The sequence below is a fragment of the Eschrichtius robustus genome, chromosome 5 (assembly GCF_028021215.1).
Source record: "Eschrichtius robustus isolate mEscRob2 chromosome 5, mEscRob2.pri, whole genome shotgun sequence".
In the NCBI taxonomy this organism is placed as follows: Eukaryota; Metazoa; Chordata; class Mammalia; order Artiodactyla; family Eschrichtiidae; genus Eschrichtius; species Eschrichtius robustus.
Window position 1 is genome coordinate 15,839,817 of NC_090828.1, and position 16,718 is coordinate 15,856,534.

At 42.1% G+C, this 16,718-nt stretch overlaps 1 protein-coding gene across 1 annotated transcript in view; it reads right to left on the minus strand.

Moving 5' to 3' along the window:
- The window catches only part of SGPP2 (sphingosine-1-phosphate phosphatase 2), a 141,421-nt gene that overhangs the window by 46,534 nt on the left and 78,169 nt on the right, over positions 1 to 16,718 (minus strand). Inside the window, exon 3 of the mRNA XM_068544352.1 lies at positions 2,135 to 2,314. Coding sequence (XP_068400453.1) covers positions 2,135 to 2,314 — 180 coding nt within the window. The remainder of the gene's footprint in view (positions 1 to 2,134; positions 2,315 to 16,718) is intronic.

Below are 16,718 nucleotides of genomic sequence, written 5' to 3' on the forward strand. Positions count from 1 at the left end.
AATCTGGCTAATGACGAGTCATATAAAGAACACACAGATATTCTGCTTATGTGCTAGACACAGAGCTATAATCCAGTTGCTTCAAGTACTAATGTCTGTGGTCTTCTGTGGTGACAAGGATAAAGATGATAGAGAACTGTCTATATTCTGTGAAGTGCGTTATGGTCACTATCTCATGCATCTTCACACAACCCTATGAAATAGCTTCTATTACTAGCCCCAGTCCACAAATGAGGAAGCCCTTAACCTTGATAATAAGTGGCATTAGTATTGAACTTTAGCACAAAGATGCTTGCCCATCAATCACCCCTCACAACAGGAGCCGGGGCTCAGAGAGGTGCAATGACTTGCCCAAGGTCACACAGCCAGTAGTGACACAGTCTGAACCAGAAGCCACATCTCCTGAGTACAAGCCCAGCATGTTCTTTTCAATGCAACATCTGAGTATAATAACACAGGGTTGTGCATCTTTTCTTAAGATTTATCATTAACTGGGTCTCTGATTTTAATGGAAAAAGTGTTGAAAATTAATGAGTTAATGCATTCAGAATTTAGAGGTTGGTATTCGCCTGAACACATATTTATATAAATAAACCCATCTTTAGAGCTACTCATGAGTAAATAACCCCAAAAGCTGAATATATTTATTATTAAAAATTAAATAGGAAAGAAGTGCATAACAACTCAGGCCTTAAGAAAACTATTGTGGGACTTCCCTGGCGGTACAGTGATTAAGACTCCGCAGTTCCACTGCAGGGGGCGCGGGTTTGATCCCTGGTCGGGGAATTAAGATCCCGCATGCCGAGCGGTGTGGCCAAAAAAAGAAAAAGAAAAAGAAAAGAAAACCGTTTCATCACGTAAGCTGTAAAGAAATTTTTAAGAAGATCCAGGTGGCCTTAAAATGAGCATATAAATGATTGTTGTTGCTTTCCTGCAGCCAGCACCACTTGTTGCTTTTTTCCTAAGAGAAGCATGTTCACAGGCTTCTCTGGATGCTGACAGCAGCCCGATGGGAGTCAGTGTTGGGCCCACTATGTCCTTCCGGGGCAGACGGCATGGGATATGACATAGCTCAGAAGTCTGCATTCAATTAATTCCGATAGTACTGGGGAGCTCAGACATTGTTTGATCCTAGCATGACATTTAAGTTACAAAAAAAGATTATACCTAGTCGGATGTAATACTATACTTGTCCCTTTCCCATTTAGGAAACTGAGATCTGACCCCAGGTGATGAGGTAGAAGACCAGGTAGAGCCAGGACCTGGCACTAATCTTATCCTCTTCCAACCACATCAGGCTGACACCCCATTTCTGTACAACCTGGAACCCGGAACATCCCTGGGTTTCTGGTGTAGAGGGGCAGGAGAAGCAATACTGTCATTTACATACAAGACTGCGAGAGTTAATGAAATCTAAATTTTCCAACGGGTAAAAGGTAAAATTTCTGAAATTAAGCACAAAATTAGAGCAAGAGTTCTCAGAAAGGAAAAATAAATCTTCAATGCAGTAATAATATAACTTTTAAAAGGTCTTACTATAATTGGCATTTAAGCAGATAGTAAGTGAAATTCTTCTATTTTCAACATTTATTAATCTCCTGTCATTTAGACAGCTTTCTAGAAAATATGGAATGATTATTTCTAACGGTTGAGCCCCCAAAAAAGGCAGAGACATCTTTGGGGGCTAATTTGGGAACAGACTGTTTCACCCTGGGCCCTGGGACGTGTAGCTGGAGAATTGGTGAAATCATCTCAGCCCTGGAGGATCATAAACCCCTCGAGTCTCTTGCAAACAGAGGATGAGAGCACCTATTCAAGTGCCATCTGGTCGGGCAGCTCAGGGTGAAAATGCTTTCGGGAGCGGGATGCCACACACCCTGTTATGTTTGTGGTGCTGTTGTCATTATTAATGGTGTCCACTTTCACCCTCGGGCACAACCTGCTTTGGGTACTAAATCATATAGTCACTTCATTTATAAAGAAATTGTCACTGACTGCTCAATAAATTTTTGTTCCCCATCTTTATTTCATAAACTTCAAAGTCCTTCAAAAAAAGAAAATCCTGAAGGGAAACTCTTTGCTGCCTCGTTGTAGGGATGGTGTCACAGGGGAGGAAGAGGTGTCGGCGCCTTACCTGGTACCTGTCCATGGTAGAGATGAGGAGGGTGAAGGAGATGGCGGTGGCTGCCATGGCGTGGGTGGAAGGCATCCCATATTCAGCAATCACTCTCTTCTCCAGTTTCACAACAGGCGGGGAAAAGGGGCGGGGCCACTTCAAGACATCCTTGGCCACCTGGCCAATATACATCACCAACTGCCAAACCAAAGGATGGAGGTAAGTCTAACCAAATGAGCAAAATAAATAAACTCCTAGGTTCTATGAATTTATTTTGAGGTTTCCTGTTGGTTGGCTGAAATCACCTTTCTCTCTGACCCAGCTGCCTATGGGGAAGTCTTGTAGGAAGACATTTTAGTTGTTAAAAAGAAAAACAGGCCGGGACTTCCCTGGTGGCGCAGTGGTTAAGAATCCGCCTGCCAATGCAGGGGACACGGGTACGATCCCTGGTCTGGGAAGATCCCACATGCTGCGGAGCAACTAAGCCTGTGTGCCACAACTACTGAGCCTGCACTCTAGAGCCCGTGAGCCACAACTACTGAAGCCCGCGTGCGTGCCTGGAGCCCGTGCTCCGCAACGAGAGAAGCTACCATGAGAGGCCCGCATACCGCAACAAAGGGTAGCCCCTGCTCTCTGCAACCAGGGAAGGTCCGGGCACAGCAAGAAAGACCCAACAGAGCAAATAAATAAATAAATACATAAATAAATTTCTAAAAATAAAAGAAAAAAGAGAAACAGCCCTTCTGGATTCCAGGGGGTCACTGGGCAACTAAGATATGACACTAACACATGTCTTACTTATTTGGTCATATATTTAACATTTGTACAGCTGGTATGTGTGCCAAGCACTGGTCTAAGAACTTTACAAATATTAACTCACTTAATCCAATAATACCTGTAGAATGCAGACCCATTTTACAGAGGGGTAAACCGTTGTACATAGTAAGTGGCAAGACTTATCGGATTCAAATCCAGAGAGTTTGGCTTCAAAAAATATGTGCCTTAAACTACCACGGTAATACCTTTGGGATGGTCCTGGACTAAGATAATCTAATACTCAAATCAGACAGCCCTTCAAGTTTCAACCAAAAAAGTGACTTCTGGAACTTCTGGCTTAAAATATTTTGAATGCCACTGTTACTCCTGATGTATGTAGTCAACATACTGGATATAGTTTAACTTTTGTCAGTAATCGAGAGCATCATACAATAAATGGCATGACTATTTTCAACCCTAAAATAAACACAACTCAGTCTGGAAGTTTTTCAATTGATTTTTTTTTCCATGATGCCATTAATGAAAAAATCCCTTTCTCTTTTTCCCTTAAAGTACAACATAGATATCAGAATTGATTTCCATACCCTCCTGAGATGAATAGGACTGTTTAACAATAGACTTATTTACTTTGTCAGAGAGCTTCACAGGACATTTCCGTGACCTGTTATAAAAGAGGGAGAAGCAACCCACTCACTTAAGTCTCTGCATTTGCAACCCAAAGTGTGGTCTGAGGACAGACAGCATCCACACCACATGAGTGCTGTTTTGTTTTGTTTTTTTAATGTATTTATTTATTCATTTTTGGCTGCTTTGGGTCTTCGTTGCTGTGTGCGGGCTTTCTCTAGTTGTGGCAAGCGGGCTTCTCATTGCGTTGGCTTCTCGTGTTGCCGAGCACGGGCTCTAGGCGCGTGGGCTTCAGTAGTTGTGGCGCGCAGGCTCAGTAGTTGTGGCTCACGGGCTTAGCTGCTCCGCGGCATGTGGGATCTTCCTGGGCCAGGGATCGAACCCATATCCCCTGCACTGGCAGGCAGATTCTTAACCACTGCACCGCCAGGAAAGCCCATGAGTGCTGTTTTAAGATGCAGAATCTCAGGCCCCAGCCTGTACCTACGGAATTGGAACCCTCATTTTCACAAGACTCCCGGGTGGTTCGTGTGCACATGAGAATTTGGGAAGCACGGCCGGCTTTACACTGTATTCTTGCACAGGTCACTTTGTCATGGGCTTTAATGATAAACCTCCTCATCTTACCATGATCGCATTGATCTTACTAGGGCTTTATTTAGCTTGTGATGGATGGAGTCACTTAGCTTTGGAACAAAACCCGCTATGAAGGACTATTTCAAAATAATTTTGATTAGTCAGCCAGATTGCTTTAGAGCTTCCCACATTGTGGTGCTTTCTTTTAACTCATCTAGTTGCCGGTGAATTCTGAACATTATCCCAGCACACTCAGTATCCCCCAGAAGACGCTGCATATGTTTTTGTGCTCTGCTGCCACTTTGCTCTGGGTTAAAAATCAAGAACCACTGTCCGTGCACAGCAGGCCAAATCCACAGGCTTTAAAGCCTCAGTGACAATCACTCCAAATTCCATAGCTGCGATTTCTAATCAGACTTTGAAACTTAACCTCTTTACCATCCCCTTATTACCAGAAACTACTGTTTTGGAAACCAGCTTACTCTTTTATGTTTCTGCCTCTCCCTCCTGTGAACCTATAAAAACCACATCAGACCGACTGTTTTCTGGGGAGTTGGAAAACTTGCAGATGTTGTTGACTACTAAGAATTTCTCAGAAGATGCTAGGATATAAATGTTTCTCAACCCTGCCCCTTCCCCACTCATCAACATCAAAAAGAATATTACAGGCATTATGACTAACTCTAGTTCACTCAAAAATACACAGAATCTTCAGACAGGAAACGTTAAAATCATAGAGTGAAGACAGACTGTGTGACCCTCATTCAGACAAAATTTAATTTCCTTGAAGTCCATGAGTTTCTTCGGCTTCATTTATCTTTTGCCTTCTATGTCTGAAGGATGTTTTTAAGAATGAGGACAATTGTTCATTTTATTTAAAAGTGTTCCCATAGCAACACACTGTTTCTGATCAATAAGTTTCAAATAACAATTACTGTAATGACAGAGCTCTTCAAACCAGAGAAAGTGGAGCTATGTTTTTCAGGTTGTAGGGAAAGAGTACCACTCACAGGGTGACGAGTCCTGCCTCTGTCAGTTTGCATTCATTACAGCAAACCTACGACGTGCCCAGCCCTGTATTAGGTCTCCAATCTTGAGTGGGGAAAACGGTCACACAGAGGATCTCATCATAATGCAAATATGCTTTGGAAAAAAATTATCCACAGAATTCTATGGGTATGTATATATGTAGAGACAGACTTTGGTTCAACCCGAGACACCAGGAGCACTGAGGTGGAATGTTACAAGGAAGATTGTTTAAGATGAGGGGTGGATAGAGAAGCATCCACTTTGCAAGAATAGCATGAGCAAAGACTTAGAGAAGTGATGTTGGGTGGTACGTAGAGGGACCTCCGAGGCAGTTAGGACCAGCGGAGTTTAAATTGTGGGGCACACCATTACACATCAGTTAGAATGGCTGAGATGAAAGGAACTGACCACACCAGGTGTTGGGAGGATGGGGAGTACCTGGAACCCTCATACAGCACTGCGGCAGGTGCAAAACGATACAACCACTTTGGAAAAGCAGTTTGGCAGTTTCTTAAAAAGTTAAAACATATGATTTCCATATGACCCAGTCATGCCAACCTTAGGTGTTTACCCTCAAAGAGTGAAAGCATAAGTCACGCAAAGATTTGTATATGACCGTTGATGGCAGCTTCTTTGTAACGGCCCCAAACCGGCAACAACCCAATTTCCATCAACAGGTGAATAGATAAACAAATTGTGGTATAATCATACAATTGAATACTTCGCAGCAAAAACAAAAAAATAAACTATAGATATCATGCTACAGCATGGATGAATCTTAAAATAATTATGCTGAATGAAGAAGCCAGGCCAAAAACAAACAAAAGTATATACTCTATGATTTTGTTTATATAAAATTCTTGGAAATAGAAATGACTCTATAGTATAGAAAGCCGATCAGTGGTGGCCAGAAAGGAGGGAAAGAAGGGTAGGAGGGAGGGAGATGCAAGAGGGAAGAGATATGGGAACATATGTATATGTATAACTGATTCACTTTGTAATAAAGCAGAAACTAACACACCATTGTAAAGCAACTATACTGCAATAAAGATGTTAAAAAACAAAAAAGAAAAAGAAAGGAGGTAAAGAAATTACAAATGGGCATGAGGAAACTTCTGGGTAATGAAGTTTTAATTATGTCTTAACTATGTTTTAATTATGTCTGTCTTAATTATGGTGATAATTTTAGGGGTATGTACATATATCAAAATGTACCAAGTTGTACATTTTAAATATGTGTAAACTTTGTGAATACACTAAAAATTACTGAATCATACGTTTTAACAGAATGAATTGAATAGTATGTGAATTATACCTCAATAAAACTAAGTACGTACAGTTTATTGCCTGTCAGTCACATCTTAAAATGTTGTTGTCTTAGCCAGCTTGGGCTGCTATAACAACCAACCACAGACTGAGTGGCTTATAAACAGGAATTTATTTCTCTCAGTTCCGGAGGATGAAGTGCAAGATCAAGGCACTGGCAGATTCAGTATCTGGCGAGCGCCTGTTTCCTGGATCACAGACAGTCACCTTCATAGCACTCAAAGAAATGAGCTTTCAAGCCATGAAAAGACATGGAAGAATCTTAAACGCATATTACCAAGTGAAAGAAACCAATGTGAAAAGGCTACATACTGTATGAATTCATCTATATGACATTTTGATAAAAGCAAACTATGGAGATGGTAAAAAGATCAGTGATTGCCGGGGGCTGGGGACATGGGTAAGTGGTGCACAGAGAATTTTTAGGGCATTGACACTATTCTGTATGATACTCTAATGGTGAATACACATCTTTATACATTTGTCCAAACCTATGAAATGTACAACACCAAGAGTGAACTCTAATGTAAACTAAGGACTTTGGGTGCCAGTGTAGGATCCTCAGTTGTAGCAAAATGTCCCACTCTGGTGGACGGTATGCATGTGTGGTTGCAGGGGGTATACAGGAACTCTCTATACTTCCTGCTCAATTTTTGCTGTGAACCTAAAACTACTCTAAAAGTAAAGTCTATTAAAGAGAGTACTATGGTAGAAGAGAACTATTTCTCCATTTAGTTCACAGTAAAAGAGTATAATGATTAACTCAGTATGGCTTGCCCTCAACGGAGGACTTTGCTCTGTATTGTTGAAAGGCCCTTCTACCTAAAGGGACCAAATTAAGTTCCATCATCCATCATGCTCCTTTGGGCTGAGGCCCCCAAGGCCTATGTGTAAAAGCGAAAATCCACGGGGAGGCAGGACCGGAAGCAATTATAGCTCATTAACGCCTCAGCAACCTAGCTGGGTCCCCTGCATGGTGCTGATGGCGCTGGGGCCCCGTAGCGTTTCATGATGAGGAATTAGCCTACTTGCTTACTTCTTCCCTAATTAATGTATAGGTGGAAAGAAAATCCAGTTCTCTGGATTGTCTACTGTTGACCCCAAGCAGACAAAAGGCTTTTCTAGAGAACCAATTCTGTCAAAATGAAATGTGTCTTCACAAGTTAGAAGAATTTCCAATCTGGGATCTGTCCTTGATGGTTGGGCTCTTTGGGGTCAGCAGAGAAAACGGTGCTTTTTCTCTCTTAATGTGGTGGGCCTTCCTAGTTATTACAGTCCAAAATGACAATTTTTCTATGTCTAACACAGCTCTGATGAACAGAATTTAGTCTTCACGCCCGGATAAATAAAACCCAGATAGTTTAGGAAACAGAAGATCCTTGAAATAACATTACTAGTAAAGCAGCCACAGGATCTTAGAGAACAGCCATACATTTATTGTTTACGCTCTGAGACTGCTGCCTGCCCCCACTCCCACCTCTGTCCTCCTCCCAAAGCAAAGTGTGAAGGCTCCACTGTTATTATAATAAAAGCTGAATCCTCTGCAAAACGGAGGGAGCATCGAGAGGCTCTTTTCAAACTACACCCGCCCTCCCCCCAAACACACACACATTATGATAAACTCTAACGTCTTTCTTCCCTCTGGCTACACCCTCAGCCCACGTCACCATGGGGAAATCACAGTGCAAGCGATTTACTAACAGGGATGTAAGGTATCCCTCAGGTCTCATGGGACAGAAACACTGTGAATCCCTGGGATTGACAGTCTATCCATGGATTTGTTTTTAAGAAGTCAGGAATTAGTTTCATCATTCTAGAGAACAATGAGATGTAACCCAAAGACCACAGCTTCTCTACCCATCCCGTTTCTTAATCTGTCCAAATTAAGCTCATTCCCCTTCTTCTCAGGTTACTAACATGATAATTTGGATAAAGAAAGGCCAGACACCAAACCGTCTCACTCCTAGGTACATACTCAAGAACACTGAAAATATATGTCCTCACAGAAACTTGTACATGAATATAATATTCTTGGCATTCTCCTTCACAATAGCCCCAAAGTTTAAACAACCCAAATGTTCATCAACTGATGAATGGATAAACAAAATGGGGTATATCCTTACAAAGAAATATTATTTGACCTTAAAAAACAACAAAGCACTGATACATGCTACAAGGATGAACTTTGACAATAGTGTGCTAAGTGAAAGAAGCCAAACATAAAAAGGACAAATATTGTATGATTCCATTTATATGAAGTGTTCGGAACGGGCAAATCCACAGAGATGGAAAGCAGATTAGTGGTTGTCTAGGGCGGGATGAGGGGGTGGCGGATGGGGAGTGAGTGTTAGTAAATATGGGGTTTCTTCTTAGGGAGATGAAAAGGTTCCAGAGGTAGACACAGGTGATGGTTGCACAACTTTGTGAATATACTAAAACCACTGAATTATATTTTTTAAAAAGGTTAATATTAATTGTAGCCCACTGAAAAAAAGAGAAACTAGACGTAAAGATGGGTTCTGAAATACCTCTTCTATGTGTCCTTGAAGTCTTTTGCTCCAAAATGTTATTAACAATGCCTTCAAATATTGATTCAATAGAAGCAGCTATGGCTTCTATTAATATTTTCTTCAAAAGTCCTGCCCAACTCTGCTCCAAACCCCAGTTCTACAGGGCACTGAGGTGGCGACCACACATGACACAGAGAAAGCTGCTGAAAATCTACCTACTCAAACCCATGAGTATGGGATTCATTTTAAGAGCAATTTTAAGCTCTGGAGGCTTTTCAGATCAACAGTTTTACAAAAAAAGACTGACTGCACTAGCCTGTGTGTGTTTTTGTTTATTCAGTGTTCAGTCATTTCTTTTCCTCCCTAGAATACACACTGCTCTGTGGTCTCCTATTTGGCTTCAGGGAGTGAATTAAAAGCAGGTCTTTGTTATGGTTATTTGGGAACATTCTAGAGACTACTGCTTACCATCCAGTGTAAAAAGTTGTTTTCAATTGGTGAATGTCCTCTCCTGCTTGTGGCATTATTTTTATTTACTTTTTAAAATTCACAGCCCTTCTACAGTGTATGTCATGTGGGTTTGTGTGTGTTTGTGGAGGGTGGCGTGATGGTGAGTCACTGGGACAAGCAGGTGTAATTTCAAACTAATAAAATTTCATTCCATGCCTGAAACACCAAAACAAAGAAATTGCAGAGCAAACACCGTAAATCACAGAACACTCTCAGCAAACTGGTCTTGACATATTCCAGGTTCTGTAAAAATGGAGATACAATAACGAGAGCACAAATGGCAGGTGAGGAAAATAAAATGATTAAGTGACAACATTTTCCTGTTCTTTCTAATGCTCCATTTTTTCAAGCTCAGATCTGCGTCTGAAATTTTTGAAGAGAAACACTAAAGGTACAAAGATTAGTAATTAAGTCATAGATGTATGCATGTATAGCTTTAGGAAAGTTACTTTAAAACAGCTGAAGTTTCTTTTCGTTATTAAGGAGGACTTGGGTTAAATAATAACTAATATCTGTGCAGTGACTTTTTAAGTGTATTTTCATAGACATTATTTTAATATTCATATCATTCCTGTTTTACAGATGAGGAAATTGAGGCTTAAAGAAGGTGAACGTCCTCCTAAAGAAAATACAATGCATGTAGAGAAGCTGGGCTTGAATTTCGCTGATGCCAAATCCTATGGTCTTTTCACCACGCCCTCCCCTCCCCCAACCTGGCATGACAATTATTACTGAGACCAGATACCTATTTTTAAAGAACCCAAATTCTGTGATCCTAACCCATTATATCCATGTAACACTCACTAGAGGCCACCTGGCTGCCCTTGGGGCTAAGAGATTAAGATGTCGCATCTGATGAGACAACTGCCAAATTCTTATCCACACCATCCCACCAGTAACAGTTCAGCAGAAGCCTGGGACCAGTGTCCTTTACTCACCACTGGATAGATGTCACATCCAAAATGATGCCCATTGAGGGAATTGGTGTCTTCAGTCTTAGGAAATGTAGAGCATACAAAAGTTAAAATCATGCATAAGCCCACCTTCCTTCGGACAGCTAACCAACCACAAAAACCTGGAAACAACTCTAAATGCTCATGACAGGACACCAGTTAAATTATGCAACTGTTAATAAAACATTGTGAGATATACTGTTAAATGAAAAAAGCAAGAGGCAGCAAGAGTATATTTTGATCCCATTTGTAATTTTAAAAATCTATTTATAAGTAAATGCATGTAGGTTACATGAGGAACTGTGGATACTGGATCCACTGTGGGTTAGAACTGAGGGCTGGGGTGGGTGCCTTGCGTGCCATTTGAGTTTTTCATGCAAAAACAAATAAGGCTTGCTTCAGATAACAGTGTAATCACTGCTAAGAAAACTTACTATTAGACTCCTCCCTCACATTTCTAATATATATTTTGTTCAATTTTATTTATTTTTATACAGCAGGTTCTTATTAGTCCTCCATTTTATACACATCAGTGTATACATGTCGATCCCAATCACCCAGTTCATCACACCATCATCCCCACCCCCCGCTTTTCCCCCTTGGTGTCCATACGTTTGTTCTCTACATCTGTGTATCTATTTCTGCCCTGCAAACCGGTTCATCTGTACCATTTTTCTAGATTCCACGTATGTGCGTTAATATACGATATTTGTTTTTCTCTTTCTGACTTATTTCACTCTGTATGACAGTCTCTAGGTCCATCCACATCTCTACAAATGACCCAATTTCGTTCCTTTTTATGGCTGAGTAATATTCCATTGTATATTTGTACCACGTCTTCTTTATCCATTCGTCTGTCAATGGGCATTTAGGTTGCTTCCATGACCTGGCTATTGTAAACCGTGCTGCAGTGAACATTGGGGTGCATGTGTCTTTTTGAATTATGGTTTTTTCTGGGTATATGCCCAGTAGTGGGATTGCTGGGTCATATCTAAGTATATTAATTGCCAGTCCTGCTGACCCTAGAAAAAAATAACTGCAAAATAATACTGAAAGATCAAAACCTTTATTTTTACAGACCCCTGAAAGCACAAATGCAATAGGCATTAGCCACATGCCATGTTCAACTTTCTCATCTGATTAAAACCGCAAACTATTCCCATCTCCAAGTGTGCTGCCACAGGTCTTTGTGCGTAACCCAGCCAGCCAGCCAGCCAGCCAGCCTAGGAAACAGCCACACACACACACACACACAAAGGCATTTAAGTACACATGTCAATTAAATATAGTCTCAGATTTTGATGCTGGCGTGGGTTTTGTCCTCAGCAAGCACGTCATCAAACATATTTCTCAGTATGACCATGAATCTGGCCAGAGCAACTGCTTGGGGGATCTGATGATTCACGTGGCCTCTAAGGAGTCAGAGTCCTGGACTGTCCTCCCTTGCAAAGGCATGAGGGGCAGAGAGAGGCTCTCAGCCACGGAGGAATCCCTGCCTCAGTTCTACCCCCAATACGCCAAGAATCTTCCATCCTCTCTATACAGGTACCATCAGGAGTGGTGAGAAAGGGGGGCACTTAAGAGTCTTCCTTTGTTGTGTACCATTGGTACCAACAATAAAATCCACACTGTGCACAGTGGGGGCACAGATGAGGAAATAAAACCCATGGGGACACATAAAATTGACATTATAATTACTGACATTATAATCCTGCACACTGTAATCACAAAAAAGCCCCAGAACTAAACAACAACAAACAAACCCCGCTGGTCTGTAATTTACACATTGATCCGAAGCAACCAGGGACTGAGCCCTCTGTCAGCTTCCAGTGGGAACAGTCCCAGAACAGCTGGCCTCACATCTCTCTTGAAGGTAGACTTGAGTACTGAAGGTAAGTGAACCAATGTAAATCTACGCTCTTAACACTTACAATAAAACAACAAGAATTCACCACCAGCCTTCTCCTCTCTTTATATTATTTCAGCCCTAAGACGTTTGAAATCTTTCATAATATATTTAATAAAACGTATGATTCAACATCATTTCACTATATAGCTTTTGCTATAACAGAAGGACTCCTGACCATCCTCACTGTACTACACAATCATGCTCTTGACTCTCATCCTTTTCATGTCTTTTTTTTTTGCTTATTTTTTAATGGGTTATTTGGTCTGAACAGTTATTTTTACCAGAATCAAAAAAAAAAAAAAAGTTTCAAAATTTCCCTAGGCCTCCCAAAGCAGAATGTTCCAGAGTAGGTGATGAGGGCAAAGGGATGCTCTAAGTGATATCCTTTGAATGGGCATCTTTTCTTCAACTAGAAATACATCAATTATGGATCATTTAACATCAAGTTTCAAAATAAGACAGAGTACTTCAACTTTTTATGCCCTTCTATCCATACTTTTAAAAGGCAATTCAACTCTGTAATTGAATAAGTCTCAAAAGACAGAACTCACACAGAGTAAACCCTTTGTCTGTAGTGGTACCATTTTTAATACTAACCGTTTCTAATATTAGCCTCCAAAATGAGCTCTCATTCTCCCCAACACTCTTGTCTTTAGCAAGAGCAAGCTAGAGATTTTTCAGCACATGCATTAATAATGAGCTGCTGCCCCCTTGATCTAAATCCTCACTTGCTTATACATACATCATCTTGGGAGCCATTGAGATGTTAAAAACCAACATCGCTAACAGCAGCCTAAATATGGTGTGTGTTATAAAGCAAATATGAGCTATGCTCTGGCAGTAATTCAGGAAAACACTATTCTCCACCTTCAAAGGACCCTCCCTGGGAAGTCGCTCTCTTATTTTTCTGCGTAGATGTAATAAGAAGGGGATACTGGTAGGTTAAATTTAAATAATAAATTTATGACCTGTAAATTTTCCCAAGACATTTTCCTGTACATATCCTGATTCCTGGTGATTTAAGAAAAAAAAACTTAATTGAGCAACCCTAGGCCAACTTCCCTGTTTCACCATATTTTACAAATGTTCCCACCATTTTATCACCCATGTTCTGTGAGCGCAGCTATCTGTACCTCACGGAGGGAAAAACTTATGAGGATGGTATAAGGAACAGCTGCCCAGACCTTTTTTTAAAGCTCGGGTCATTCTAGTGGTACCCAAGTAAACTTGTGTTTCTCCATAAAGACTGAGAAAGCATTTGTCTTAAAAATGATGGTCATAAAAACAAAACAAAACAAAATGTTTTAACCTGTCCTTCCCACCTTCACCATCACCAAAAACCCAAACCCACAACAAAAGAAAAACAGCTCTGTAGAACTAAACAATTTGGGTTTTTGTAATGTGTCTCATAATTTTCTGGAAAAAAAAAAATTCCACTGGAAAAAGCACAGACTTTTTTTTTTTTTTTTAATGTTATGTATGTATGGATGGATGGATGGATGGATGGCTGGCTGTGTTGGGTCTTCATTTCTGTGCGAGGGCTTTCTCTAGTTGCGGCAAGCGGGGGCCACTCTTCATCGCGGTGCGCGGGCCTCTCACTGTCGCGGCCTCTCTTGTTACAGAGCACAGGCTCAGTAGTTGTGGCTCACGGGCCTAGTTGCTCCGCAACATGTGGGATCTTCCCAGACCAGGGCTCGAACCCGTGTCCCCTGCATTGGCAGGCAGATTCTCAACCACTGCGCCACCAGGGAAGCCGCCACAGACATCTTTTAAATGGGATTCAGGCTCAGTATATCCTGAAATACGTCTCACCTTAGAGAAGGTCTAGCCTTGAATTACCTTGAGACAAGAGAAAACATGACCACGCTGCACTCTCTTGTCTTTCTACGGAAGCGTCTGTGTATGAGGAAGTCTCTGGACATGGTGTAAGGTCGGAGCGGCCGTCATGCTGACCCGATGAACCATGAACCACCCGATATTAGGCTAAAGGTCATTGACATTCCACACCTAGTTTTTCAGGCCATCACAGGCTCTCCTTACACATTCAGTCAGAGTTGGGTCATTTCACCTTGGCCTCCGGTCTACAATCTTATAGAACTCAGAAAAGATTTGGGTGGTTGTCACTCAGAAGAAATAAAAAAAGATTTATATCTGGAAGGATTAAAGACTTTACAGAGTCCAGTCACACAACTGCATCCACCCAAGTTGTGAATGACCATCAACCACATCTCCGTGGCTTGCCTTCTGAGTGACCAGTCAGCTGTACTACATAGAAAGAAATCTGGATTTGCAGGCAGGCTCACACAACTCTTGCTGTAACCCCAGGGAATTATTTCTCATTGTGAAAGCAATGTCAGAGAAGCACTCGTCCTGATGGCCCTGGTTTGAGGTAGTTCCAGGGTTAGGGACCTTCCGTCTGTCTGGATTTGGTCCCCTTCACACATGCCAGATCTTCTCCCTTCTCCTACTTGGCAAGTAATTTAACATTGAACTAGCTGGTGATAAGAACGGCAGATAATTGTCCCCAATCCTTCCGGTCTAGGTGTTCTTTGTCTCTAAAGGCTGGTATTGCTGGCTGCATTTCCTTGTGCTAGAACATCTGCACATATGTGGAAGGTGGGGAGGTGAGGAGAATCACCATTTCATGATGAGATACTCTGTCATACAGCAGTCCATGAGCAAACAAAATTACCAGTTAAGAGGCTGGGGAGGAAATGGAGAGCTAAGGAAATGCATAAGAATAAAAACTCAATATGCAGGCTAACAAAATTATGGGAGCCATAATCACAGGATGTAGGAAAGAAAATTCACTTATGACCACGCAGACGATGTTGGTTGTCGGTGAAGGCGCCCTGGATACGTATCTACTCAACTCACTGGGGGAACAGCCAAACGGACTCTCATATTACTTTACACAACATCCATTTCCATTCTCAGGTTGACGTCAAAGGCTGTGCTATCAACACTTGGCAAAGCCAATTTCCCACTCATTTTGAACGACTGTCAACATGATGACCGTGAACAGGGGTAGCTACCAACTCTGTGTGCCAGTGTCGGTCTAAATGCTAGAGACCTGAGCATACTATTTCCATAACACCTTCAATCAGCTGTATGTCTATCAGTACCCCCAACACTCCTCACTACCCTGCCCCCCACCTTTCCTGGTTATCACTTCTCTTCCTTCCAAAAGGAAATCAGAGACATTCCAGTATAAGTTAGGATCCACACTGTCATGACAGCACTACTCTCCTCCACCCCCATCACCACCACCAGGAACCCCGACTTCACCTCTCACTTGGGAAAATAATGGGCCCTGGTCTGAGATTTAACCTCCCTCCTGGGAAGCATATAAACCTTGTGACAATCTCTTTTGCATGGCCGTGAAGTTCAGGTGGAGGTTCTCACAACTCGGGAACGAAAGCTCTCAGCCAGAGTGCCCTGGAATTTAATTCCTCCTGTTGGTAACACATTTCTGACAAGCCAAGGTTCAGACATACACCTGGTCAGGCCCAAGGTGAGAGCGTACCATTCTCAGTTCTGGTCCAGGGCACCAGCATCCTGATTCCTCAGCCTCCCTGCCAAGAGACCGCTGGTCTAGGTAAGCCCTATGACAGGGCCTGCTTGGGGTAAACTTAATGACATCAACTTTTAAAGCGCAACCAAAAAAAATGTAACTCACCACCTCCTGAAAGGAAAATATTCTAAAAACTAAGATTACAGTGCATTTGACAAGGGGTTGGAGACATGTAAATATTCTCTAGCCCATCATCTCTGAAAATCAAGTTTCCTTTTCATTTGGCTGCAATCATGTCTTTCCTCTGAAAGACTCTTTTTTTTCTCCCCCCCTTTATCTCCTGTCTTTGCTGCTTCCTTCTCATCTTTGACACGGTATCTTCATTACAAGGTTTCTCCCAGGCAGAGAAGAATGGGTTCTCCTCCCCTGGAGTTAGATGACTGTCCTCCTGTAGAGCCAGTCTTTGAGCAGGAAGGGACAAGAGTCCCAGAGAATCCCCTTCCTGACGCCTGTTCACCGCAGGGAGCGAAGGAAGGAGGCTAGACCAACATAGGCGGAGTGGAGGGGGAGAGAGTAGGCCGCCATTGATTTTCCAGCCGGTCAGTGAGTGATTAACTCTAGCTATTAGGAGGGGCTGTTGATCACACCGTCAGCACCTCCCCAACAGGACTGTAAGTGGGGCTATAACCTCCCCGTGACCCTTTGTAATGAGAGAAGCTTGACGTGAGCTGGCGAGCCTCAGCCTTCCGGGCCAACAGGCACTTCCCATGCTCTCCTCTCGGAGCCCTTTCCTCTGCAATTTCCACATTCCACTGTCAGGCTGGGGTCCCTGTGATGGTGAGCAATGCCAGTAATTTTACAGAACTGTCTGATG